Genomic DNA, 27,985 nt, shown 5'->3' with positions numbered 1-27,985 from the left:
TTGGAGGAGAAGGAGAAGCCATGAGGTCTCCTTCCTAGCCTCCTCCAGCCCATCTGCTCTCACATTTGTTCCTTTCATCCGTGGGGTTACGTCAGTCAGTCGGGCCGGGCGATTATCCTCTCGGAAACCCCATCGTTCCGAACCGAAGCCATCCGCTTTTAATTGAGCCCATAGCTTTTTAATAGCGCCGATGGAGATATGAATTTGTGGGGGCGGGCGGGGTTTGGGGGGGGGGGGGGGTCAACATGGCTCATAGTAGCGTCCCATCCATCACCCGGGTCAGGCGCAGGCTGTCCCCTCCGCGGATCCTCTCGGAGGAAACCGCGGCAGGAAGCGTGCTCTCCGCCTTCCATTAGCGGGCGCGGGACCTCCGGCAATCGCTTTATTCAAATGGGCCTCGTGCCGTATCCCTGCCCAATCAATGGCATTTATCTGCTCTTAGGAAAAAAGGAAGAAAAAAAAAGCCGATAATGGAATGAGACAGCGGAGAGGGGCCTCAGAGTGACTGTGCCGCTTCGCTCCTCTCGTTTGTATGGAAATAGCACGTAGCAGTGTTGATTACATGATTAGCAGGGTGGCGGTGTTAGGGGTTGGGGGGGGGGGGAGGAGTGGGTGGGAGGTAGCAGTCCCACTGAAGTGTCCCTCTGGGTCAGATGGCAGTGTGCCCGGCTGATGAGGACGGGGGCTGGCGTACGCGTGGCCGCATAAACTGCAGGGCGGACGGGTGGCCGAGGTTAGCATACGACGCTAGCTCAATTAGCCGCGGTGAAGTGCGGCGGCAGCTCCCTCCAGCAGGAGGAGACTGGGAGGTAGGGCATCGGAGATGTTCTGGGACGCCCACCGGACATTTTCATCCCAGCGCCATCTGCTTGTTTGAGTTGATGTGTTTGCCGGGTGAATAGGACAAACATCTTTCCTGAGGTCTAGAAGAAGATGATCCTCATTGCAGTCAAAGCCAAGCGTGAATGCTAAACCAAATGCCGACAGCTGGTCCAGGCATCTCTCTTCACAGATGGATCACACGTACACATAGTTAACATGGCTGTTCACCACAAAACTTTGAGAGGAGGATTTAGGAAACAAACAGTGCGACACTGACTGATGTCTTGGGAAATGAGCTGGTATAGTTGTATGCCTGCTGCTTCACTTTTGGAAGGAGGAAATCGAAGCCTTTATCAGTCAACATGGCAATGACCTATGTGTTATCAATTAACAATGGTTCGTAAACAGACTTGTAACTGATCAATACATGATCATTGAGATTTAGAATAATGTGGGAATCAAAGAATGACTCTTACATCTGAGCCTTGACTACGACTATGTTTTTCTCTATATTACGGCTCCAAAAACCTCGAGTACTTTTTTTGTGTCACTTTATTAGCCCTATTTCGTTTCATATAAACGTGTTCAAAACGTCGCTTCAACTTTCTTTCGAGGCTTTTTACAGAAGCCCCTCGTTCTTGCTGTGAACTGCGCTGGACTGACCGGAACCAATGCCTCCCTTCGCCCCCTCCGGTGTGACACACACCTCAATGCTTACCTTGGAGTACATGGCCCCATTCAGGACCTCTCCGTTACGGATCCAGATGATGGAGGCGGCAGGCTTGGCGTTGTCGGCGTGGCAGGTGAGGTTCAGCGGGTCTCCAGCCCTAAGGCTCACCACAGGACCACCGCTGATGACCGGGTCCTCAGGCGGAACTGCAGGGAGAAGGAGATTATGGATGATGTCTGCGTTCACCGTGTGGTTGAAGTGGGGAAAGAGGATTCAGGGTAGTTTTGTTTTGTGTATGTGCTGGGCATTTGAGATAAGTACTTTATTCATGTCGATGAAAGGGAAAAGTAAATAGGAATATTGAATGTGACCAGGTCTTTTTATTTATTTGGAAGGGTGTTGTGCTTCTGTGGGCTGGTAGAGTTTGAGACCGCACCCTTGATGTGAATTGGCTAAACCGTTTTTTCTTCAAACGGTTTATGATGTATCACCCAAAACATACAACGAAACAACAAAACGTTCTTGGAGGACTCAAACTTACATTTAGTCATTTTTCGGCACCACTTCTGCACCTTCCTCTCTTTGTGGGAATGTTAACCATCTTAACAGATTCAAAATACCAATGACTACTCAGCCAGCATCTGATCTTGTATACTGGACTATCTACAGTATATTGTGTGGACTGAGAATGAAGGACAGCATTAAGCTGTAACGTGCGCTCTGTGCTACCCACAATGTACACAGGTTACAGTCATTGACACCAGGTGTGAATTTGACTGGAAAGGCACATCTATTAATACAACTGATGTCACTGAATCTGTGAACTGAGATTTTCCATCCTCAGAAAGGCAATTGTCTCACAATTGACAGATAGAGAACGGGAGAACAGAGGGAGGAGAGAATGAGACAGAGAAAAAGGCAACATCTGAAGATGGTGGCACGCAGGGCCTGAATGGTACTGATTGCACTCTCTCTTTTCTTTTTTACCCTCACACTTATCACCCTGTTTTGATTCAAACTCGAGTGAATTATTGATTGGCCTCCACACTCAGTATAGTGCAGAACTGGGGCAAGATGATATCAAAGGCTGTCGACAGCTGGCATATTTGCCTGTGAGTGTGTGTGTGTGTGTATTTATGTGAGTGTTTGTGTGTGTGTATTTGTGTGTGTGTGGGGGGGATTATGCCTACACTTGTGAAAAAATCTATGTGTACGAATAACGCAGGTGACCCTGGAATACTGTATTATTCATGGTTGTTAGGAGAAAGGTCTAGATAGATGAAAATGTGTACCTCGTAGTAGTTGCAGCAGAGATTGAATTAGGCTGAACAGGGACAGTTTAACTATGTTAAATTGGATAGGGACGACTTTCTTCTTTCTTCCCAATGATCCCCTGGTTGGCTTTCAATACAAAATGAAGTCATTGGTTGTGATGAAGTACTGTACTTGGTTGGGTTTCAATACATAATTAATTACTGACAAAGGTCCAATATTTGTACGTTTTTGCCTTTCCTCAGAAAACATCACTGACCTAGGAAATGTAGGTTTTCAACTGTATACTTGCGCAAACCAAGTGCCCTAGTCATTCTCTGAAAACATCAATGGAGTCTTTGCATCATAACATCTCAGATATAAATGTGTTGATTTCCCACACAGGAAGTGGAAATGGTCTTTCATCTTTTCCTGCATTTTTCTCATTGCATTACAAGAGGGAAAACTGCAGTCTAAATATAACCGACCCGTCCCCAGTCACCGCTGATGCCTCGACCTCTCTACCAGGGACGGGCAATTAAAAACCTGGGGCTCCAATACGGATGTCACAGTATGACAAAGTGTGATATGGTACAGCAGGGGAGCTTTGAAAAGTGTTGACAAAAAAAAAAAAACACTTGGCTAGTTCACTCCGAGAAGAGCCCCAGACCCAGTTGAGCCTGAGCTGAACTCTGTTACGTTAAATCAGGAGGCTCGTCGACACATCCCGAAACCCAACACACACTTTGCACCCTATTCTCTTGTGGCATCTCTCAGAATAGCCTTGTAGAGTGATAAAACACGTGTTTATCAAAATCACCCTTTTTTACAGGGGCTTCATTAAAATGCAAAAGCAGAACAGGTGCAGCCAGGTCAACATTCCAAGGTGAAATCCTGAGGCTTTTTCGCTGATGTCAGCGAGTGAATGCAAGAGATATGGTAAAAAAAAAATCATATCTCTTGATCATATCACCTTGTGGTGACCATATATGCAAGTGCAAAGTGTACGATTATGTTCACAAGTATTCTGGGAAGCAGAGACGCATGGCCTAACATACAAGTTGGCCCATCAACACCCTCTTTCTTTTAATAACGAATGCAAAAATGAACAGAATGTCAGGAGGAGTGATGGAGCGATGACAGTTGATTCTCGAGACCCAAACGTTATTGGCTTGCTGTCAGTGCTCGCTCAGTGCGGCTGAAACATTAATTAATTGTCAGGAATGTGAGTTGTGTGAAGCTCCTATAGTCTGATGGGGCAAATTGAATGGAAAAACGATCCAGTTAGGCTGTCTCTCAAAGGGTCTGTGACAGACGACAGTAGAGACATGCATATTCAATATAGGGCAGGAGGCGATTTAGCCAGCCTGGAATATTATGATATGCCACCACACGTTTCAACGAGAAAAAACGTTGAAACCTTTGTTATTCAGGAAAGCAGTGTAGCATGACTGCATGAAAATACAACTGGGCTCTTAGATGTGGGCTGAAAGGACAGTGATGTCACTGTCGTGATGTCACTGTTCGATGTCACTAACAAATTGTCCCCATGATTCACTACTGGAGCTTTCGAGTCTTGCTTTTAAAAAACAACTCGCTCTCCACTCTCGAAGTTTCTTTGTCTCAGGCGGGGCCTTAAACATCCGTACTCGGAGCTTTCTGTCAGCGCGTCGCTGAATGTTGTTTTGCTTTCAGCTCGCGTACTGTGGAAGACGGCTGCTCGTGCATCAAGTGTAGATGGCGAGGAGACAAAGACTCGGCTGCCTCTGAACGCAGCCCTGCTCTTCATTCCCTTCCGTGTGTGTGATGGCTGCCACAGGGACGACGCGGGGGTAGCATGGATGTAATCTCGCGGCTAAGTGAATGGCAGAGGTAGCCTGCTCTTAATCCGACCTCCTCTGGATTGCATTTGGAGTCCCAGGGATTGCGGGGTAAATCTTGAACAGTCATCCCTTATCCGAAAACAAAAGAGAAAAAGAACCACGATGCGTAAGCGTGTAAGCGTTTCCTCAAAACTGTGACCCCATTCAGATCCGTTCGCTCAGCAGTCCTATCAGTAACACTGTGGAACAATAGTTGTACTTGGTAATTTGCCTGGATAGTGGCAGAAAGAACAGTATAATCGGAAGAAAGTCATTTTAGCGCCCTCCCCACCCTCTTTTCCCCAGCCCTCGCCTGGTGAAGCCGTCTCTATACGAAACTCGGTCCCTGTGCCAGGGCCGCCTGACAGCTACACAAAAGCCAGGCCTCGAAACTCTGCCAGCCATCCTCATTACAGGCCTGTTTGCAAACTCGGCAGGCCCTAATGGTTCCAAATTAGAGCTTTACTGCGGCCACGCAATGGATTGATCCCGAGTTGTCCGGTGAATGTCTCCGATTGATCGCTCCTCTTTAATTACAGAGCTGACATGTCCTCCTCCTCCTGCTCCACTTGGTAAGGGGATCAAGTGATACTTTTTTTTCCCGTACACACACACATACTAATTTGAACACTCACAAACAGGTTCACGCAGGGTACCACAGTCTCACAGTGTCACACTTTGCATGGTGTGGCACTCACGCTGAAGCAGACGCGCACACACACACACACACAATCCTCACATCTAAATCCACAGAACCATCAAACCACCAGGAGACCAAACAGCTCCCCAGAGAGGTAGTACATTCATGCCTCCAAGTTTCCGTCTTTACTTTTCCTCACCTTGATGGAGTAGCTGAGGTCACACTGTTCTATTGGCCCCTTCTCATTCAAGCCATCTCAGGAATGGCAGTTCATTTCACATAACGAAGCCATGAGCGCCGATTTGGGCGAGTGTCGAAGAGGGGAGGAATCCTGTGTCCCTCTGTCACAACTTACATTAGCTCTCCCTTCCACCTCCACTAAGAGATGCCACAGTTCATTATAAGGAACCGTGTGGTTAAATGGAATTACCAACACCCGCATTCCAACAGCAGATAAGACCTGCATGTTTCGCGCGTCCACTCCCAGACATAGTTTACCATTAAAAAACAGGACAAACTCTAGGGAGAGAGAAAGGGCCAGGTCAGTGGGATTGGTTTTCAGTGAGATCATTTACTTTTAGTGCATAATCAAAGTTATCTATAAATGACACTGAGCCATATTGATTTGTAATTAACCCAGAGGTACTGGGCAGTAAGTCTGTCAACCACAGGAGGTGCCGGCATAAACCTAGGGTGTGAACCTGTCCCACAAGACATTTCAATATCCCCACAGCACCACTGAGACGCCATTGCTTGATGCTGGCGTCGTCATTGGGAGGGGGAAGTCTCCTTCAATCTATCAGTAGTGAATTTGGCTCTGGACCTGTCAGTTATTAACAGACTCACTTGGGCTGATGAGTATTCTCCAAACAGCCCCTAATCCTACATCACCAAAAACAGCCTTTGTACAGAGAGTTTTGATGTGTGTGTGTGTGTGTGTCTGCGTGGGTGGGTGAGGCGGGTGAAGGAGGTGTATGGATGGGAGATGGAGGAAAAGCAATTTGGAGGTAAGTGAACGAGAGGTGTCCCTCAGAGGAGGAGGAGGAGGGGGGCTGCTGATATGTCTGGCACAGCTACGAAGGCCCTGGAAAGGCCGTCTGTTTCAGAGGAACGCTCGCTGCCTGCCGCCCCGGAAGGCGACGGCTGCGCCGCGTCTTGCAGGGCTGGTGATGGATAGATCCGGAAACACCCGCAAAAGAAATCCACAACGGCGAGAGAGAGAGAGATGTTTCAAACGTACGTGCGAGACAACCGACACGCGCGGGTCACTGGCCCAAAACCACAGGCCCCCTTCAAGCACTGTCACCAGACACCTGTTTGGAGGCTGGAAGATTCTGGAGCTGACACACACACACACACAGCTCCTTGCGTGCTAGCAACACATATGTGCACACAAACAGACACACAGCTTAATTTGAACAGATTCGTGCCTGTCTGATATCTCGCCCCGTCTCAGAAAAAAAGCGGGACGAAGCGGGACAGGCACGAGAGAGAGGCAACAGGGAGGGGGAAAGAGGCATGCGAGATTCGGTTGAGGAGTCGTATCAGGGAGATGGCAGTACGCTGCCCACCCACAGAGGGGTAAGGGATAGGGAGGTGTGCGGAGAGATGGGGAGGGAGGGGGTGAGGAAGAGGAGTGGGGAGATGCCAGAGCTGTCAGAGCCATGCAAGGCTGCTTCCGTCATAGCGCAGCCATGTGCAGCGCCAGAAGCTGCTCTCCACAGATTGGGAGGGCACTGACATTCCCTCTCACCACCCGGCGACTGGAGACTGTGTGTCTGTGTGTGTGTGTGTGTTTGTGTGTGTGTGTAAGGGTGGATGTTCCCATCGATTTGTGCAAAATCCAAAAAGAGGGCTTTTAAAATATAGGTTTATGTACTATATATATATAAACAGTAGGTACAGTACACACTCCAAATGTGTTCCTCTTTTGACCATGAAAAAAGGCTGGTTCCTGTGCCCATCCGTCTCTTGTTCCAGATTAGTTTTTTTCTGTCAATCACCCATTTTCCTGCAACAACTTGCCACCAAACTAATTTGCACGCTAATGTCAAAAAAACACAAGAAAAGACAGATAGATCATAACAGTCTTTCAAAACACAGCTGTGAGTAAGTGAAAGTCCCATCCCCTCCTGTTAAAACACTCAAACAAACAAAACACTCATCTAACCTGCAATCTGCTAGTTGTTAGCATACAGCTGTTCCTCGATCCACAGTCTATATCACAAACGTTCTCAATCCGCCTCCAATATCGACAAAATAGACTAGTAATGAACTCCCTAGCAGTGTTGAGAGAGGGTAATGCATGTGTGAGTGACATATTTCTAACTGCATTACATGAGATAAGAACAGCTCGTCCTTCGCTACTTCAGTCGAGATGGTTGGCTACACCCAAATTGACTTTAGTAAGAGACAAATTGGCTGCATACACGGAAGGCACAAAAGCGATTTTTGGTCTCTGAACTGCTAAATGAGGTGTTTCCAAAAAATCCCATTTGAGTATTTTTCCAGTTTGGGGCATGCACAGTGTAGGAGCCCCATTCAGATGGCGGGAAAAGTATGAGAGGAAGAGAGAAAAAGAGAAATGGTGGAGAATGATGTGTGAATGAAAAAGTACCCCTATTAATTAGTGAGAACAATGATGTGAAAGTCAATGGAAGTCAATGACTAAATGAATGTGATGCAGCTTGCGTGCCACACACGCACACACACACACATACACACACACACACTTCCATAGACAGACATGAACAGAGATGGAGCGGAGAAGTGGTGCTGCAATCTTATTTACTTTTTTCTGTCAATTCAATTCCTTGGAAACTCCTTCCTCCACTGTACCCATTGTCCTCAAACAGAACAAAACCAAACAGTCACTGCACGTCTCGTTTGTTTCCATGCATCTGACTTCACTGTCAAAACAAAGAGCAAAAGAATACAAATGATTTGACAGTCTAATTGTGTGGGCATCCTGCCAGAAGACCATGGTTTGTACTGAGAATCATATAAGCAATGTTCAATCTCACATCAAATAAAATATAACAATAGAGGTACTTCGACACAAAGAAAGGCAGATCCCTTTTTTTCTCCAGTGTGTGCTTAAGTCCCCTACTCCTTACCTCGACTGAATGAGTACATTCTTTTGTTGGTGCCCAAAATACTACGGGTCACTCTGAAATAGGCAATCAATCATCCCCCAGCAGGAGACAAAGTGAGATTTAGGACCAAAGATGAGCATCACACTATATAAAGGGGGGACTGCGGGACACAAACAAATCAGAGACCTGTTAGATATAAAACTTGGTTTCCTGCATCCTGTAGAGTGCCGAAAGGAACCTGTTGACCCCTCACACTGAGCAAGACTAGACTGGAGAAGAATAATAACTTGTAAGTTCTTCAAACTTTTTTTAATTAAAAAAAAAAAAAAAAAAAAAAAAAGTGAGGAGTCCTTGCTTGTCTTTGGCTGCTCCAATGACACCAGGATGTGTTTATCCAATAAGATAGGCTTGTTTTGTCTTGTCTGTCAGTGCAATCATAATTATAATCAAGTAATCTGAGAGCCTATGGACTACTGCTAAGCTGACAAACACGATTTAGAGGACTGTCAGATATGCTGTGATGTGGGTTGAAGTCAGCCTTTTCATCCTATTACAAGGCTGTTTCAATAACTGTGCAAAAGTAATTAATAATTTGCTCTCGAAGCTAATGAAAAACATCTAAAAAATTCTACCGGGGACTGAATCCAGAGTTCAGAATCTTCCATAAAGTAAATATTTTCTAATGAGCGTTTAAAAAAAATGTCAATTAACAGGAAGTGCTTATGAATTTGTTAGGCCTTGTGGCATTACTTTGCATCTCTTTAATGACGTTTTCATCACACAGTGCATCAGATTTGTCCATTAGAGTGAGGGCTACGGCTCCACATTAACGAACGTGAGGTTACTAGGAGCTGGGAAGATCAACAAGAGAGAGGGAGATGAAAAGCTGCTGGTAAACGATGAGAAAGGAGAAGGCTGTGAGGGTTCATTTGAAGACATGTGGAGAGGGAAGGTCAATTATCACTTCAAATGTCAACAACAGAGTCAACATCAGGCATCGGCTCGAAATCCACACCTCTCCTCTACGCCTGTCTCTCAAATTGTTTTTTAGAAATAACGATTTCATAATTTTTCCATTGACATTGGTTTTTCATCTCCTTTTTTTGGACGTGCAGTAAATGTTAACTGCTTCCAAAATAGATTTATTTGGTCTCACATGCTTTTAAAAGGCCAGATACCTTAATATAGTGGGTTTGTGTCCCTTCAGTCCTTCTGTCCCAAAGCAAGGCAAGCTCATGGACAGCTCATGGCTAGCCTATCTAGCTGCGGATATATAATTAGTCTCAAGGGGGACCCTGGACCATAACCCCTCACTTCACACCTTCATGCCTAATTCAGCAGTCCTTAGACCCCTTAGCCCCCAAAGGTTAGAATGGATCCCAAGACTGTACTCAGATAAGGTTCAAAGTTCAAGGATCCTTTTCAGTGGGGCCGTTTGCTCCAGAATTTTGGTGTGTGTGTTGTGGCAAGTTGATCCTTGGTTGCTATAAATGTTGCTCCCTGGTGATTTTTCCTCCCTACTGTATTACTTTACTGGCGTCAGCACCGAATTCAATCGAACATTGTACAGTACTGTAGGTCACTTCCAATTCATCAAAGATTTCCGAATAATCTGAAAGTGGAAACACAGCTATTGTAGACTTTATTTTCTTGGCTTAAACACTTATAATAATGGCAGTTCCCTATTTTCCCTCAGGGGGGGAATGTTAAACATTTCAAGGACAAACGCAAAGCGATGTTATGAATTTCAGCGCCCCTCTTCCCATCCTTACCTATGGAAACGACAGTATCGAAATCCGGAACCTTTTGGGCCTGTGGATTAAAGTCGTAGGGAAACCGTTTCCAAGCCTAATGCGGCACGAAGACAGGAGAAAGGCGAGTGGCATCGATTAACCATTCTGTTGTTTGGGGAAAGCGACAGGCGTGCGCCCACGCATTCACATAGATGCACACAGTGTATTCATACCCGTGGCTAGGGGGAGTGTCGGATGTCTTTTTTTTTTTTGATTGATTGATTGATTTGTCTGTCAGGTGAGAGAGAGGCAGAGGCAGCACCCTCGTGTGGCTCCTCCTCATCTCACATTCCCATGGAGACGCTCTGTCACCAGTGGTGGGTAATCGACAGCTTTGAGTTTGCCGTGACATGGGGCCTTGCATATATTTCTTCCATATATTTATTCCATTACCTAGCATGCGATTCTGCCTGGGGCTCTCCTTGCCAATGTATTCAGAAGTTGGGGCGGCTAGGCAGGGGATTAAACAAACGTCTTTTGGCGGGAACTCATGAGGGAGGATGATAAGTTGGTTCACCCCTCAAACAGCCATTGAGGAATAGAAACAAATGATCTTGGCGGCTTATTGATGATTACTCATTTCAATGGCGTCTTGAATAGACGGTACCTTTTCCTGCTAAGTAACTAACTGTGCTTGACACGGAATGAGACTGGGCTTGAAGAGGGAGGGCAGGATAGCAAACTTCTAAACAGTTTCCCGGAGCACGCTAAGCTAGGATAAGGAATCCGCCGCTAATTGTGCAACTCAGCCCCCTGAGCTAATCTACCATCGGGACCTCAATTTATCAGCTCCAATTCAGATAGACCTCTGAAATTGAAGTGGGTAGTGGAAATGCATTGTAAATTATTAGTGCCTCTTCCCACGCCTTGATGCCTTGATCACGCATTATGAAAGTAGATCAACTTTGTAAATGGCCCGAGGTACGGTGAGGAAGTGGGGTGCGATGCAGCCGTTCCATAGAAGCCCTCCGACTCTCATTGAAGAACTTATAATTATTCGTTCATATCATTTTGCGGAAGGAAGGCACGGGGGAGGGGGGGGGGTGACAGCTCAGGAAGTGACACTGGGCCGCCATTTGTCTTGTGTGTCGTCCCCCCCCCCCCCCCTCCCAGCCTCCCCTTCCTCCGGCCACCTCCTCCCCCTGCAGATCGTTAGTTTCACTTTTCATTAGCGACAGATCAATAAGGCGGATCAGCCGCTCGTGGCGAGGATACTCCGAAAGGCGAACCGTGCGCCCTCCCTGCCCGCCCCCGCCCTGCCATCCCACCTCCTTCACCACCACACCCCCCCCCATCTCCATCTCTCCCTTGTTCTCTGCCTCAGTCATGGAATCGGGCTCACCGCCTCCCCCCCTCCCGTGCCTCCCCCCCCAGTACCAGAGGGGCAGAGGAGGCAGAGGGCACTGAGGACTGGAAGGAGAGGAGGGAGAGGGAAATGGAGATGGTGTGCTAATGTCGCCCAATGAGGCAGAACTGGCAAAGCTGAATAACCCAATAAAGTTTAATTAAGAACCAGTAACCTCTCAAGCTTAATAATAACGACGGCGGCTGGATGTGGAGCAGGAAATTAAAGTGGGGACATTAGAGGACTGGCGGGGGGCGGGGGGAAAGTTTTGCGATGCCTCACTGTGATAGGGATGCTGATGTTGATATTGTAGTGGCTAAGTGTAACAAAGTGTGTTGGTGTGAGTGTGTGTGCGTGCGTGTGTGGAATTGTGGACGTGCGCGCGCATGCGTGCGCGTGCGCGTCAGAAGTATCCAGACTCACCCAGCACGGTGAGGCGGGCAGGACGTGACCTCATTGCAGCCTGGATAGCCTGGCACTCGAAGACGGCATCGTCCATCAGCTCCACGCGTTGAATACGGAGATGGTGTTCCCCAGAGCTGTGATCTCCTATCACTGTGTACCGAGGATAGCCTGCAACGTAACCAGAATCCTGTCAGGATCTAGATAACGGTGTCGAGGTCCCTAAACACTGTCAATACAGCAAACCACAAATGGTGCTTTAAACCACCGGAAACCCCCCTGTTTAAATTCAAGGTCACATATGACAGGCACTTTACAGGCACAATTAGGTCTGTACACTGGCAGTGTATGAAACAAGACTGGTTTACTTGACTCTTTAATAGCTTCTGTACAACCTTTGAGCTGATGGATGAAGTGTCACCCCAGTCAAAACAAAGGAATCTATGAATTTTATATAGTAAATGTTGCCATGGTATGCAGAAAAGGTGGTCCTATGTCGGTCTTTCAAAGGCCTCAAATTTCAGACAGTACAGAGATGAGGGATTGAAGAGCTTTCTGTGGTGAGGAGAGCAGATCGAGTTTAAAGTTTTATTTAACAGTACCTTTTTTTATTGCAGCAAAGAACAGAATCAGCTGGAGAGTGAGATGTGCTTCGGTGGCACAGTGGCGAGAGATTTATGGTTTAATAAAGCTGGAAAAAGAGAGGTATGTCCTAGAGACCTGACCGTTTTACAGCGCAGCTGAAAGGCTGATGCTTTGCAAATACTTCCCTTTAAGGGTTATCGGAATATGCATCGAAGGTGTGCCGAGGAGCGCACACGTCCATAGGGGAAAGTAAACAGGGGAAAGGGACATCTACTGGATGATTGGGAAATTTTATGGAACGTTTCCTCAGTTCTCAATGCAAGGGTTTCAACTCTCCGAAGACTCCACCGCTCTAATTATCTGAGAAATGTGAAATATCGGAGGCATGCAGATTGAAATGAGAAGCTCTCTGCGTGAAATACTGTAAAAACGCTCCAGTGTTTCTCTGCAAGATTGCTTTCTCCTCCCAATGTTCAACTGTAATTGATCACTGATGAGAGATACTGATCTGCAAATGGAGGGCTACAGAGCAGAACTGGAACTAGTGGATTTAAACCACTCTATCATATGATGTGCTTTGCCCGACATAACTTCTCTGACGAGATACTCCTACACTTCCTCCCTCGCCACCCAAATGTCGGGCAACAAGAAAATAAGGAACGCGGCTGGAACGCGGCCAACAAACGTCCGGTGAAGGTATCGACTTGGCCTCATTCACCGATGAGTCATGTTCACATCAACGATTGAGGCAAAGTTTTTACTTTGACGGATTTCAATGGGAGACTGTTTTCTCACCTCGAAAGAATGGTAATTGAGGCTCTAACTCTAAAAGCATTTGAAGTCCTTGACTCTGTCTAAAGTGGACCAGTGTGCTCCCACAGTTCATCTCTGGGCTGTGACTCCATTAGATCCCATTATTACTAAATAGACCTAAAAGAGGCCCTCATTTCCTCCAAGTAGTATAAAATGCTGCCGTGTAACCCACTCCAGAAAATCAACCCCACAGCGTACCTTTCATCTTGTTAATGTTAACACAGTATATCATTAACATGGTCTGAGGCCAAACAAGATACACGAGGGCAAAAAAAAACTAATGAAGAAAACAAATAATGGCTGTACACTGTAGCGAATATGGAGTACAGCACATGAAGACAGTCTTGTGTTCATATCAATGTGTTCTTTTTGCAGACCTGTGACTGTGAGAACTCTCCGCTTGGCGAATGGCTCGGCCATGAAGGTTAGTTGTTTTGTTATTAGAGGCTTGATCAACCTAACAGCTCTTCTTAATAACATTAATGACCATTCGCTGAGTAGGTGCTTACTGCTGTTTACTCCTCAGCCAAGCAGTCTGTGGCCTTGATGACGGATTTATTTGCAAGCCATTCAGCATGTTGACTGATAGACCCTTGAGTTGACCCCTTTGTGTCCTTATCAGAGAGCATTTAGATAGATATTTTCAACTAAACAGTTGTGGTGGATGAAGTAGAGATATGAAGCTCTATATAAAGTGATCATTTTAGTTCTTTTTTCATGCCTACAATACGTCACATCAAATATTTAACTGGAAACATATTATTGTGGAATTAATTACATTTTCTGTTGTTTGTATCAAATAACACAAACTAACACACCCACACACACACATACACACAGAGTGTGTATATATATAAGAATGCTGCCACCTTTAAATATGCGACAAGTGTTAGATATATGCACTCCCACATTGATCTCAATGACTCTCAAAGACAATTTGTGTTTCTCAAAGCCGTCAATGTAAAACAGCCCCATTAGGGGTAATGCATCCATCAGGACAGGAATGGATTTGTCTTTCTGGTTGGATCAATGGCTTGGGATGGGGGCCTGTGTATGGAGGCAGTAGATAGTGATTTATGGAATTGAGGAGGAGCATGTGTCTCAAAGTGACACTTCCAGGGATGGAAACAGGTTATCTGCTGTTAGCAATGGATGCCCGATGTTTAATTTGCTGTCTGAAGACAAGACGTGTGTGTGTGTGTGGGGGGGGGGGGGGGCACCATTTTGTCAGGTTTCTTTGAACGACACAGTGATTCACTCTGCATGCACAGACGAACAACACTTTTTCCAGCTTCGCTTTCCAATCTTCCCATTTATGTGGTGCGTTTTACGTTAAAAAAGGCATTGCCCACCAGTGGGCAATGCCTGTCTCAGTGGTCGGAGAATTATTCACAGACTTCATGCATATTCATTCCACTCTCCATCGTGTTTGGAGTTGCTTTGGGCCTCTGCATCTCCCTTTAATTAGAACAGGAGAGAGAAAAAAAAGCTTCACAAAGAGGACTTGCAGGAATTCACGGACCGATAGGAATCGTTCTCTTTTGTGCTCTGATTTATCCCAGTGAATGGTGAAAGATTTCGCTTGTTTTAATCACTGTTCCTCTGAATTGAAACAGGCCAAGGCTTCGGCATCCATTGCCTCCACAGCCTCTCGCTATGAATAGCCGAGTAGACCTGTATTGAAATGTTCTCGCCGCAATATTAGGCGGCACGCACTTTTATGTTTACAGCTGCTTTCCTTGTGTGTGCACAGCCGAGCACGAGCCATCATTCTTTATAGACGACTATTCCTCCCCGGCGTAGGCAGCAGCCAATAAAAGGAGCAGCTGTGGAACACTGTTTTGAGCAGGGGAGGGGAGAGGAAAAAAAAAAAAAAGTGTCATTCATCTCGATATGATGCACTCGGCTCCTGTCGTTTCCATTGGTTTTCGAGAGACCTGTTTTCGTCCGGACAATGGGGTATCGTCTCGATTCCACCGCGTAGAGGGACGGAGGGCGGGTTTTAGTCACTGGGGAGTGGCAGCCGTTCGAACCAGCTTTACAATATGTAAATGAGGCCCGGGGGTATGCGGGCGATCTGTGTGGAGGTTTAGGTGTGGGGGAACGGTGGCGGAGACAGGCACAGCGGCTCCTCAGTCGTGACCGTTAAAGGATGGTGATGTACCGTGAAGAGGGGGAGAGCTCTCTCTCCTCTCTCGCTCTCTTTACTCATGCTCTCTACTGCATAACCCCCCCCCCCTCTCTCTTTCTCTATTTCTCTCTCTCGCTCCCAGTTCTATCATTCCATCCTCTCTCTGTTCTCCACTCCTTGTTATCGCAAGTCTCTAGCCCCCCCCCCCCCCGCCCCCCCTCCCCCCTTCTACCTCTAAACCTCTTCTTTTTTTTCTCAAGACCACTCTAAGACCATTGGACTAGTGTTTACTGCCATAGCCTAGCCCCCGGGGGCCTGATAAGGCGCGAGCCCTGGAATGGAATGGATTTATAGGTACGGGGTTAGCCACTGAGGTTTAATAAAGTACCACTATCGGTGACAAGGCAGGCACACTGGAGCAGACACCGAAGGTCAGAGGGTAGGGGACGCCCCCACCACCACCCACCCCCTCCCTCCTTCCCCCAATCTCTGGTGGAATACATTTTTAATCGACCCTGCCTGAAGAGTCTCAGATTTTAAAGAGGTCCTGGTTGGGTTTTTCGGTCATGCCTTGAATGACAAGTACTGGAGGAGTCTACAACTCCCTCAGTGATGGTGAAAGACAGGCAGAAGAGGAGCCAGGTTAAGGCTACTATACAGAGGGGTCTCTGCTCAACCCTTCCATCAGCCTTTGTAAACGCAATGGCGTCCCCTTCTCGTATAGATAATCCAGAGTAAATTACATTTCAATAAATGATGCCCCGATAGTCGAAGATATATGGATTTACTTGCGTGAGAGGTCAGCACTTGGAAGGTTGTAAATATTTATTTGATAGGAGTGATGCGTTCCCCGGATTAGCATAGTGCCTCATGAATAAGCTTCAAGTGCCAAATTCAAGTAGGGGAGACTGCAGGCTACTAAAATGACAGAGCAACACTAAGTGTTAATCCAAATAAAACAATTAGGGTAATTACACAACCAGTACCATATAATTAGCGAGGGGAGTTACACTTCAAAAGCTATTTAGTAGCTAAAAGTACTTGAAACGTGACCGTTGGCAGTATTGATTTCACATTTACTTCACATTTTGCTGATTCTTTAGGCCAGCAGGAAGTGTTATTAAATTAGCTTTTGCTTTCCTCTTAGACATAGAGATGCCAAGGCCACATCTCTTTGTGAATAGGATTATCTGTCCATCATTCAGTAGAGTACTTTGACCTGAACCTGATACAGGCAGACACAGTGGATAGAATGTGCGCTCCACAAGACGGCACTAGGCACAGTATCGCCATGGTGTGAGTTGCCATGTTTCACTTTTTGGCTTGATTGACATATCTGGGAAGTAAAGAGGGTGGTAGGAAAATGTGGTCTTTTAAGAGACGGAAAGCAGTGGCAAGAGATATTTTGCGAGTGACACGTATACGACAGCGTGTGAGTAATATTACTGCCTGCTAACAGGGGAGACGGAAGAAGAAACAGACGCGCTGACATGGTAGAGAGAGGAGTGACACTGAAAGAAATGTGATTCCCCTCACCTGATAGGTCTCTGCCGACACCCAGCGCCAGTCCATCTTTGATCCACAGGACAACGCCGTGGTAACCAGGGATGGAGCAGGGCAAGGTGACAGGCTGGCCGGCCACCACCACCAAGTCCTGGGGCTGCTGGGAAAACATGGCGTCGACTCCTGGAGGAGGAGAGAAGAAGGGGGGAAAAAAATGAATGAAAACAGTATTTTCCCATTTACCACTTCAAAGGATACCGTGTTCGAGTCAGTCGGCAATCATCCTCGTCATCACCACCACCACCACCACGACAGAACGAGTCTCATGCATGAGTAAGGGTTCGGCTAAAAGCTCGCAGTAGCGCCACACAGGGCAGCCGTCGAATCTCACCTCGTAAATTGGTTCCATAGATGAACCGGTGGTATGGCCGTGTCTGCCAACTCCCTGTCTCCAACACACATTAAGTCAAGTTCACACGGATGTCCTCCAAACCAGAGGGAACTCAGGTGGAACGCGTGGTGTGACGGACTCCATTAAGAGTGTGGAGGAAGCGGGGGGGGGGGGGGAGTGGAGGGGGGTTGGGCGGGGCAGAGGGGCTGTGGAGGTAGAATGCCACTTAGGGAGATGTGATGCTGACATGCAGGATGTTGGCCTTGGGGGCCTTTGTAGGCATGTCTCAGCGCTAGCCTGCAGACTCACACACACACACACACGCAAACCCTCCTATCACACTCCAGCTAGAAATGTGTCTATGGTGGTGGTAATGGGGGGGGGGGGGGCGGGGGGAAGGGGGTCGGGGACTGTCATGTGGGCCTGGGCTGGCGTCTGCAGGCCCTGGTTGCTGCCACGCTCTGAGGCAGACGTTCTCTGAGATGTCAGCTCTTCCAGCTCTGCGTGTTTACCAGGAGCTAACACTCCCTTAGAAGCTCGCCTTCATGTGAAAAACAGCCCATTCATCAAGATAGCAGGATGTGTGTGTGTGAGAGCGAGAGAGAAAGTGCCTGGTGTGTTTGTGTAGGGTTGCGGGTGAAGGAATTTCGATTGAGGTTAACAAGTGACACGTCTGGCCTCCCAGTTCAGGGCTTAGCTCTGCTTTGATTTTGCTCTTGATATAGTGTTTTTCATTTTTCAAAACTTTCATGCTCACTGGGTTGGAATACTAAAGACGACCTGGAAACACTGTTTTAAAAGCTGTCCTTCATAATCAAAATGTAAAAGTGAGGGTATAATTGAATAACTACAAATTTCTGTACTAAAAAAGTGAGTGATTGATAAAACTGACTGATAGTCTTAACTGCAAACTTGGCATCACACTAACTGTCTTTCAATTATGACAATAAATACTGTCATTCTCTTCTGCTGTATCTTTATTCAGTGGTAACTTTATTTAGTAAAGTTTCTGTCTAAAAGAAAATCGACAACTTCTGTCAAAAGTAGTAGGCCATAAATTCACCATCAGTTTACAGTTCCACAACGCTCTATGTGTTTAATCCAGTTGAAGCATGGCATTTGTAAACATATCAGTCACACTTCAGCTCAGGGACTGGTGACAGATAGCTTGTTGAGGAAGACGGCCTAAACGTGTGCCTGCATATTGATTTCATCCCTCTCCCTCTTCATCTCCTTTCCTGCCTTCTCCTTCACCTGTATCCCGACTCTCCCCAAGGCTCCTCCATTATTAAATCAACATCCGAAACATTGTGACGTGACGTGAATCTCTGAGCATGTATTTGGGGCTATTCATCTTGTCTGCCCCAAGTTAACATGCTCTCAAACCAAGTTTCCCTGTGACATTTTTGTTTCGTCGGCCTACCTTGCGTTAGCCAGACAGCCTTGTTGATTCGCGGCTCCCACGTGAGGGCTTTATCTTGCCTGTACGCGGCAAGCCAGCTCAGCGCCGCCGACACATGCTAGCAGAAACGACGAGGTAGGGAATCTCTTGGCATGTGTCAGAGCAGGCGAGCGCTCCTGAGAATACCGCCCGCATTCGGTTCCTATCCGCCCAGTCAGAATTGCTATTATCAACCACTTCAACCTGGGCTGTAATTGATTTAATGTTGGAGGCGTCTCTGTGCTGGCAGCGCTAATACCCCCACACCTTCTACCCCTTCCGTTCGCGTCGCTCAGCCCCTCACCACCCTCTTCGCATCGCTTTAACCCTTGTGTTATCTTCGGGTCATTCTGACCCATCAGTCATTGTGACCCACCGTCGTATTGCGACAGATTTACCGCATACAAAGACAAAGTGAAGCATTTTCTTTTAACCGTTGGGCTGTCTCAGACCCCCCACATTGCAAAGGTTAAAAGAAAATTATTTTAATTTGTTTTTGTATTGGGTAAAATTGGGTAAACACAACGATGATTCGTTATGAACCTTTGGGTCATGTGACCCGAAGGCAGCACGAGGGTTAAAAACCTTTCTGTCATCGGAGCAAATTAGTCAAATTCGGATGATTTTCACAGTAGTTGCCACAAGGCTGTTGTCAGGTGCTTAGCTCACCAGCGAATATGATTATGCACGCCATAGTACAATCATTTTGATTAGAGCTAATCATCTAATTAAAATATTAATGACTTATTTTTATTTTTTTCCCCCAAAAAAACTACTGGAAAGTTTCATATAGCTATTGATCAAATTGGTTTCTTATAGGAGTGATGGACATGCACATTTTATTTGAGACCGTTTTTTAATGAGAATATTAAAGTAGCCTATATTATGACATGAAAATGTAAGAACAAGTGTCAGATTTGAAGTGTTTCTCTGTAAATGAAGAGGCCACTTGAATACACAAATAATTTACTGTCAAGACCAAACACACACACACACTATTAAACATACCCCGATCCTTCACCAGATGAATGGAAATGAGATGATACAGCTCCAAAGCCATGGTTAGCATCCCACACACTGCCCCTTACACTGCTCAACATGAATAAAGAACTAGGCTATTCTTCATAGCTATGAGAATATAAGCTAAGAGGAGCAGAGGTCCCCTTCAAGCACTCTTTCTTTATCTCTTGCAGGCCCTCTCTTGAGCATTGGAGGGCTACAGAAGTAGTTAAAAGAGAGAGAAAGAGAGAGGGGGGGGGGGAATTGCGATTCACTTTTGTACAGACAACAAACAAGCACCACCTTGCATGGAGCACTTGACCAGCGAAATGGAGATCTGCTCCATTGACACGAGAGCACCACATACACAAGCCACATACGAAGGTCAATAAAGGAATGCAAACAACAGACAATTCAAGCGTCTGTGTTTTCGATTGTGTGGCTTGTGTGGGTAAGTGTGTGTGTAAGGGGGGGAAATCTGGTTGACACATTGGCTCCTTCCCACTGTGGTGGCGCTGGGTGCAAACCACAGCGCCACGCGGCAGCTAAGGCTCCAACGCATCTGCTGGCTTTACGCTCTGGTGGTCGACAAGGCGAAGTTGGCTGCCTCACAATGCCTCCCTCTCCCTGATGCCTACCCCCATCTACCTCCTCCTCTTCCTCCCTGGGCCAGCCAAGCGTGGCGCACAGCCGAGAACAACGGATTCATCTCCTCCTCCCCTTTTTCTCTGTCTCCCCTCTCTCTCTCTCTCTTTTTCTTGATCTCTCTCTCTCTTTTTGTCTCTCTCTTTATCTTCCTTTCTCTATCGCTATCTCTCTTTAGAATACCATACACTGTAGGTGTACGGGACGGGACGGGGGGGTGGTTTTGATGAAACAATTATATTCTTCAAGCAAGGCCTGATTGTGTGGAGGCCCTTGTAACGGCAGAGCAGGAGAGCGGCGAGAATTCTCTGAATGATGCTTTCTTCCTCCTGCCAATAGAGGCCAATAAAGAATGTGCTTGGTGAACAGCTGATAGGAAAGGTTGTTTTTCAACTGCTAACGCCTCTGAGTTACTTGACCCCCCTTGACCTCTTGAGTGTCCCATTCCCCCCCCCCCCCCCCCCCCCCGAGTGGTGTCGAAGCAGCCCTTTCTTGGGGGAAAAAACGTTAAATCAACCCTTATTTTCATCCTCTTCATTCTGATTGAGCTCCGTGTTGGTCAATTCAGGAAGTGTGTTTGTGTGTGTGGGTTTGTGTGTGTGTGTGTGGGGGGGGAGGTTGATTGGGAATGTAGGTTTTTTTTGTAGGAGGAGGGCTGTGAGAGACGGGCAGCACGAGGCTCTCTCAATGCCCCCCAGCACTTTGTCTCGCCTAATGTTTTCATTTCACTCCAGATAATTTGTTTACCGTTGGAAACCGCCACCACGTTTCCACACACTCCAGTGCTATTTGCACCCGCCGCTAACTGCATCGTCGCTGCGGCCCAATCTCGCCGCTCTCTTTGCCAATCAGCGAGAGGGAAATTACCATTACCTACAGCCACAGAGCCACAGCCAGGCCACTTGAGATGACTAATCAGTGTGTCCAACGGACGCTGCGATGCCTCACCATGTGGCGCCGGGAGCTAAGCCACGGATCATAATCAGGGACTATTACCCCCCTCCTGTCTCTTACATTCCCAACAGGCCAGGTACAGGCGGCCGACGTTATAGCCACAGGGGAGCTGTGTTGGGAGGCAGGATTTTGAGCCACCACTGGCCAACTGGCGGGGTTTACTTAATGGCTATGTTGACCAACGTTGCCCTCCTCTCCTCGCTTCCAACATGCCTAGCTCTGCCTCCCGCGGGGGCTGTGCTGTGGCCGCGCGCCGTTTGCTGTGTGAGGCGGGAACACAAGCCGGTCACGGTGAATATTTGCCATGGGGAGCGCCTGGCTAACCCCAGCTTGCTCTAACGAGCGTATGAAAGGAATGAGAAAAGGCTTGTGTTTTCCAAGTACATCCAAGGAATCAAATTAGAAACATAGTCCATTCTGCACTCTGGGAGCCCCACTGTTCCATTTGTGTTTTCTCCAACGATGAAAAGCTCCCAACTGAAGGCAAACTATCCAAACTCCACGACAGGCTTTCAAAAATACCTGTTTGAGGACATCATGACGGATAAAGGGCTCCAGTGGTTTCACTAATCCAAGCCTGAGGTTGGGAGTAAACACAAACCCAAGCTATATGGATTATTCTTTCTGAGCCTGTTTCTTTCCTAATTGAATTCAGCGCCTATCAGGCCCTTCCTGATCGCAGGATCAATCTGATCTCCCTATCTCTCCAACTCTGCCTCTTCGCATCATTCCGTCGTCAACGTCAAATGTTTATCAACCTGGTTTATCAGCTGCTGCATCAATATGGCTTAGCAATTTTTTAATTAAACAATATGAAACAAGACACCCCAAATCAGCCAGGAAAGTGAGCTACTACCACCTATTTAGAAGATGATTGTTGCAACTAAAAGACTAAAAGTATCACAAATTTGTTTTGTAAATAATTCTAATGAAGAGTAAAAGGGGACTGATAAGAAATCCTCATATGAAGACTTGATACAAATCATAAATGACTAAATGTAAAATGACTAAATGTAGATGTTTGCATAAGAACTCGACTGCAAACTTTCAAAGGTTTCTGTCAGGGTGTGAGGAGGGGTAGGACCCAAATGCACGAGAGATGAGAGGCATGGTAGAACAAAAGGGGGTTTAATTCTCAAAACGGGGAACAGATAGGGTACTCACAGGGACAAGTAGTAGTAAGGACAAGACAAAGACTGGGAACAAAACAGAAACCTAAATACACAGAACCAAACGACACACAGGTGGACACAATGACGCTAACGAGACAGGTGAAGACAATGACAGGGAAACACTAGGGCAGGGCAAAAAACTGAGACCGGGGGGGGGGGGGGGGGGGGGGGGCCGTGACAGGTTTCCATTCAACCCTACCTGTTTCACATCTCCAACCTCAGTGAATGCCTTCCACAAACTCTTGAAAATTATGCAGCTCAATAGCCTTGTTCCAGTCCTCTCAAATCGCGTAGCCTTGCCTCTCAACGTATTCAAGCGGAATGTCATGTTAGGGATTGACAGCGGAGATTTACAATGCATTCCCTTCGTTCTCCGCGCCAGTCGTCCTTCTCTTGGAGACAGAGATGCATGCCTTTGACCTTCATCGCAAGCTCTGATCAGTCATCAGCTAACAACTCCACCATTCTCCAAGTTAAAGTCTGGGTGACGGTTGATGCATTGAAATATCTCCATCTTAATCACTTATTTACCAAAAGCAATCACAAAATAGTTCTGAGAGCTGACTTACTCATTTAGAAGAATGCAAAGCATTAAAAAGTAAGTGTTTACCTTGTAAAGTTCTCACTTTTGCGAGATTCTGACAGTGTGCTGTGCTATACTGCTACACCTTAGGAGAGCAAGACAACTTCGATGTTGTTCAAACATGAATTTGAAATGTGCAAAACGCTATAGACACGATGGAATGGAGACAGTCATGAAAAGGTTATGGTCCTCCTGGAGACCAGCACCTGATCCATCTTTATGAGACCACTAGGAAAGGATACTTTAGGATACTGTACACACACACACTTAGACACACACACACACACACACACATGAATGTCCTAATATGGATGACTAATGTAAGAATAACTGCCTAACTAACAGCAGCTTTTGCTTGTGTAAAGGCAAAAAGGCAAGCAAGATCCTTGCCAGGAAAAAGAAGTGTAATTACAGGTCATTATATCCTGAAGGTCAAATTCAAATCAACTGGCCATTCCAATTTAATTTATTCAAAAGATACTGCTAATGAGTCTAATATCACAAGATTGTGGGTCACCACATGATTGCCTTATTAACTCTGATTAACTTAGATTGATTTACTGCCTAATAAAGCTTAATAGACCATTTAAAGGGTCACTTTCCTGATGTTTGGTCATCTACTGTAGTCTAGACTCCACAATATGATTTAAAATGCTCATGCACACACAGACCTGCACACGGATATTGATATTAGGATGTAGTTTGAATGGCATTAGCTGGATATTGGGTGGCCTAAGTAAAAAAGCAAACTGTTCCTTTGTTGTGATTTCTCTACAGACTTGTAAGGTTGTTATAAATGAGGCCAACCAGGTCTGGTTCTATAAATAAAAGCTCTGGAGGATAAACAAATGGTTGCATTGCCAAACAAGAATAACTCACCTTTTATATGCAAGGCCTGTTATTACACCTGGAGCCAATGCATATGAAATACACTAAGTGAGCTTTTTCAAAAACTTTTCTGACGGTAATTGCGTTAATATACTGCCGACCACCAAACTTTTAAGTGTGAATAGTATTTGACAAAGAATACATTTCTTTCAGCGTTTTGAAAGGCTGGTCATTTACTCAGAATGGCAAGTGGTATACAAACGGTGCCCTCTCTATGACATGTTTCACTACCTATTACTTTATGCATTCATATACGTACCTATAAAATAAAATGACTACCTGAGGTCCACATCACAATACAAGTTGTGTGTGTGTTGGTGTGTGAGAATGTCACACAACCAGCCTTGAGGATTATTCCCACAATTTAATAAGAAAATTCTTAATTCAAATATTCAGAGCTTTTTATATTACATGTCTTCTAGACACATTCTCATTCCTGATAGTTCATCAATATCAACCAAATTGAATTCCTCAGCCACAGCTGGCAAAGTTACATTAACAATAATGAATATTTCATAAAGAGCCTGTAGTATCCATTAGATATGAGCGCGCGTTGCATTTGGAATGTACAAACCCATTTTCCTAGGACGTCCACTGTCCAAACAAATAAGCAGACACATGATCCACCAGCCCTCCCTGCAACGTGATGGCTGCAGCACTAATGAAGATTTGTCTCCGGGACTGTAAATACACAGAGCAAGGAAGATAAACAGAAGATCTCCCAGAAGCCGGTGTATTTCTGCCTTCTCTCGCGCTGAGCATTAGCGGCGCAAGATGGTTGCTAAGGCACAATCAAGACGGATCGCCTCCGATGATGAGGTCTAAGAATTACAAATGTCAACGGTGGGAAAGCATCAACCTTTACTAAAGCTAAGCATGCGGGAAATCGGGAGTTTCCATGTAGGCTACAGTGAATATTCCGGTTGCGCCCACTGACCATCTTCCTATTATTCAGTCTCCAAGGTCTGCATATCCCTCTTGGAGATTTCGTATGTTAAAAAAAACCAAAACAAGCCTAAAGTGTACGAGGCTTAGGGGATTCTTCACTCTTCCTTCTTTCCACATACATTTAGTTTCCATAGCCTAAATGATGACATAAGGAGGGTTGAGCAACATGAATATTACATTCATTGTTAAGCAATATGAACATAATGTTGCTCAACCCTCCTGATGGCATAATTTAGACTATGGAAACGAAATGTATGTGCATGGAAAGACGGATACAATGCCTTTTACAGTACAAAAGTGTATTCCAAACCTCTCTTTTGGTTGGAAAATAAACACTATGATATGAAAAACATTCTGAATAATGCTATGGAACCGATCTGTAACTGGTAGCTCCATAATATTTCCATTCCAAACAGACCTAATACTTTATTTTGAATAAAGCGCAATGAAAAACAAACTAACCCCTCTCAGCTTGAGTGAATAGGCCTACAAGCTATTGAGTAAAATGATAGAGTCGTTGAAACACCTTTTTGGACTCCGCTTTCCCATAAGCACATGAAAGAGATGCCGGTGGGGAAGAAAGAGAAAGAGTTCATGTGTCTGAGGGAGCTAGAAGGAGCCTTTCTGTTTCCCGGCGTCACAATTAAGGTGTCTCTTTGAGAGCTGTTACCACTCCACCTACGTTCAGCCTGTTAAACATTGCCTCCATCACCTCATGCAGAGGTTTTCTGTGAGCGTTTCGTACGACCGGTAAAGGCGTCAAGGGCTTTTTGCCACAATGGTGACACTCCTAGGACATCAAGATCCAACGTTCACCATTGTATTGATGATGAGGCTCTTCATACTTTGTTAAAGGCTGTGCGCTTGCTCATGAGAGACCTTGAGTCACTGTGTCATGGCGGGCTTTCATTGAAGGATTGATCAGATTCATTATTCAGTGATGAGCTCCTGGACAACACTCCGTAGAGTTGGAATGGTTGATGGATGCGATGCAGAGACAGAGCCTTCCTTCAATGAGCATGTCATACATTTAGAGGGAGAGGCACATTTTTCTATTACACGCTTTGTCACAAGTAGAGAACCACACAGCACTGCTTTCTGCCTGGTCATATCTCATATTTTGTGGGCTGACAAGATAAAAAGTGTACCTTGACTTTTAAGGCATTGAGCAATTCCTGGCTTTTCCCACAAGGATGAAATCAAGAGAAAGAAAAGGTATTGCTAAAGAGAGCCCAATGCCATCCATTCACAAAAAAAGTCACAAAAGGTTATACAATGTGTAACATTTACGTTCAAACATTGACATTTTTTCTCTATGAAACATTTCCAGGTGTCTGTCTGTCAGAACAATTTCTACCATATCAGTAGCCTTGTAGTATATTTTGTCTGGATGCCTTTTATGGAGTTGCCAATCACTGTCAATACCTATCAGCATAGCATTTTCTTCCATGAAGGCTAACAGGATTGTTGTGTAAAAACCTTTATCAAATTGTTTTGGATTTCAATGGCATTTGAAAAACTTTGTGACTCAAAATATGTATAAAGCTGTCCTAATGTGTGAGGCTACTTATAGTGTTTATTTGGAAAAAGATTACACAATTTCAGCAGTGACTCCTTGAATTGTTCCTAATGGCAATGCACTCCATCTCTACAAGGCTAGAAATGCATCCGCAGGTGGTGTCCAACCTTTCAAGTTTGCTCTTGAAAATCTGACATGTATGCTCTGCTGTAGTTGGTCTTTCCCTGCAAGCTATGGAATGTGTCTTTTCCTTGATGTAAGAAAAATCAAATAAGATAAACTACGGTTCCATCACATGGTGGGTTCAGTATGCCTCGTCTCTGGCAGATTGAACAAGGATAGAGGAGAAAGAGAGGGAAGGAGGGAGGTGGTGAGAGAGGGAGAAATGTAGCCTACACCACTTTGATTCTTTCGATTGATTCGCCTGCTGCAAGTACAAAAGACTCTAAAACACAGCCCAAGGCCGCCAGCTAGAAGGAGGGAGAAGAACAGACAAAAAAAAAATCGTAGACATAAGAGAGCAACTTTATAAATCAAAATACGTTTTTTTAACTTTAAAAAAAAACAAAAAACATAACCAGCTCTGCGGCGGCACAAGCTAATACATCTCTTAGTCCTGTGTGAGAACAGCCTCAGGTTCAGGTCCATTAAAGCACAATTAGGAATTCTAATACGCTCCTGCTCAGCTCTCTCTACAGGGTTCTGCTGCAATGAATTATTGTCTGTGGAGACAGAGCCTGGCTGTGAGGGCTCCGCAACGAATATATTTGTGGTGGAATAAGCTTCGCTAATGTTCGGATGGTCCTTGAGAAATGGGCATTTCAATGCAAGCGTCCTTACGATGGCTAACGACGCTAAGCCGGAGGTAGCTGGCTGCTCGTTACGAGGCGAGGGGCTGAGACGGGAACGAGGGTTGATGAGGAATGGAGGGGTGGCAAACCATTCCAACAATGAGCTCCACCGTAGTTCAGTGGTGAAGGCCAGAGTGTCACCGTTCTGCCAAGGCTCTCCAAGGCTCTCCAACCACCGCCTTAGACGGCATCAATCTCAATCGCATTTCCTTAACTGACAGAAAAATATCATCCGTGCTAGAAAACACAAACATGCTCGGTGGGGGCACAAGGCAGCAGCCCTCGATGAAATGGAAGTGCGTCGATGATTGTGTCATTGTTTAGCCTACCATGTCGAGAATAATAAAAGATAATCATTTGAATCTCAGCACAAAGATCAAAATGATCCTCTTGCAAAGGATTGTAGGACATAAAACAAAAAAGCTCATAAAACCCCTTGTTTTGACAGCCTCCAGACAGCGGAGGCACCCATTTCCCTCCCCTCTTCCGCTACGCACTTTCCCTCGGAGATGGCCTCGACTCAATTTGATCTGCCGGTCGCAGTGACATTGAGAGAGACCTCTAATCAAAACATTTGTCTTTCTTTCAGTGGCGCTCAGATCGGTGAATGAGAGCTGACACCGGAGGGAGATGTATTTGTCCCAATCAGAGTCTCTGCGCGGTGACACCGCCAGGGCGAGTG

The 27,985-nt window shown here is 45.9% G+C and overlaps 1 protein-coding gene across 4 annotated transcripts in view; it reads right to left on the bottom strand.

Moving 5' to 3' along the window:
• kirrel3b (kirre like nephrin family adhesion molecule 3b) overlaps positions 1–27,985 on the bottom strand; it is a 141,280-nt gene that overhangs the window by 33,317 nt on the left and 79,978 nt on the right. For all 4 annotated transcript variants that reach the window (XM_062473316.1, XM_062473317.1, XM_062473318.1 and 1 more), the window contains exons 2-4: positions 16,946–17,095; positions 11,902–12,051; positions 1,541–1,698 (exon numbers count right to left, since the gene is read on the bottom strand). In XM_062473316.1, the coding sequence (XP_062329300.1) occupies positions 1,541–1,698; positions 11,902–12,051; positions 16,946–17,095 (458 nt within the window). The remainder of the gene's footprint in view (positions 1–1,540; positions 1,699–11,901; positions 12,052–16,945; positions 17,096–27,985) is intronic.

Source organism: Osmerus eperlanus, chromosome 11, assembly GCF_963692335.1.
Source record: "Osmerus eperlanus chromosome 11, fOsmEpe2.1, whole genome shotgun sequence".
Lineage (NCBI taxonomy): Eukaryota > Metazoa > Chordata > Actinopteri > Osmeriformes > Osmeridae > Osmerus > Osmerus eperlanus.
The sequence above is the reverse complement of the archived record's forward strand: the minus strand, read 5'-3'. Positions and strand labels throughout refer to the sequence as shown.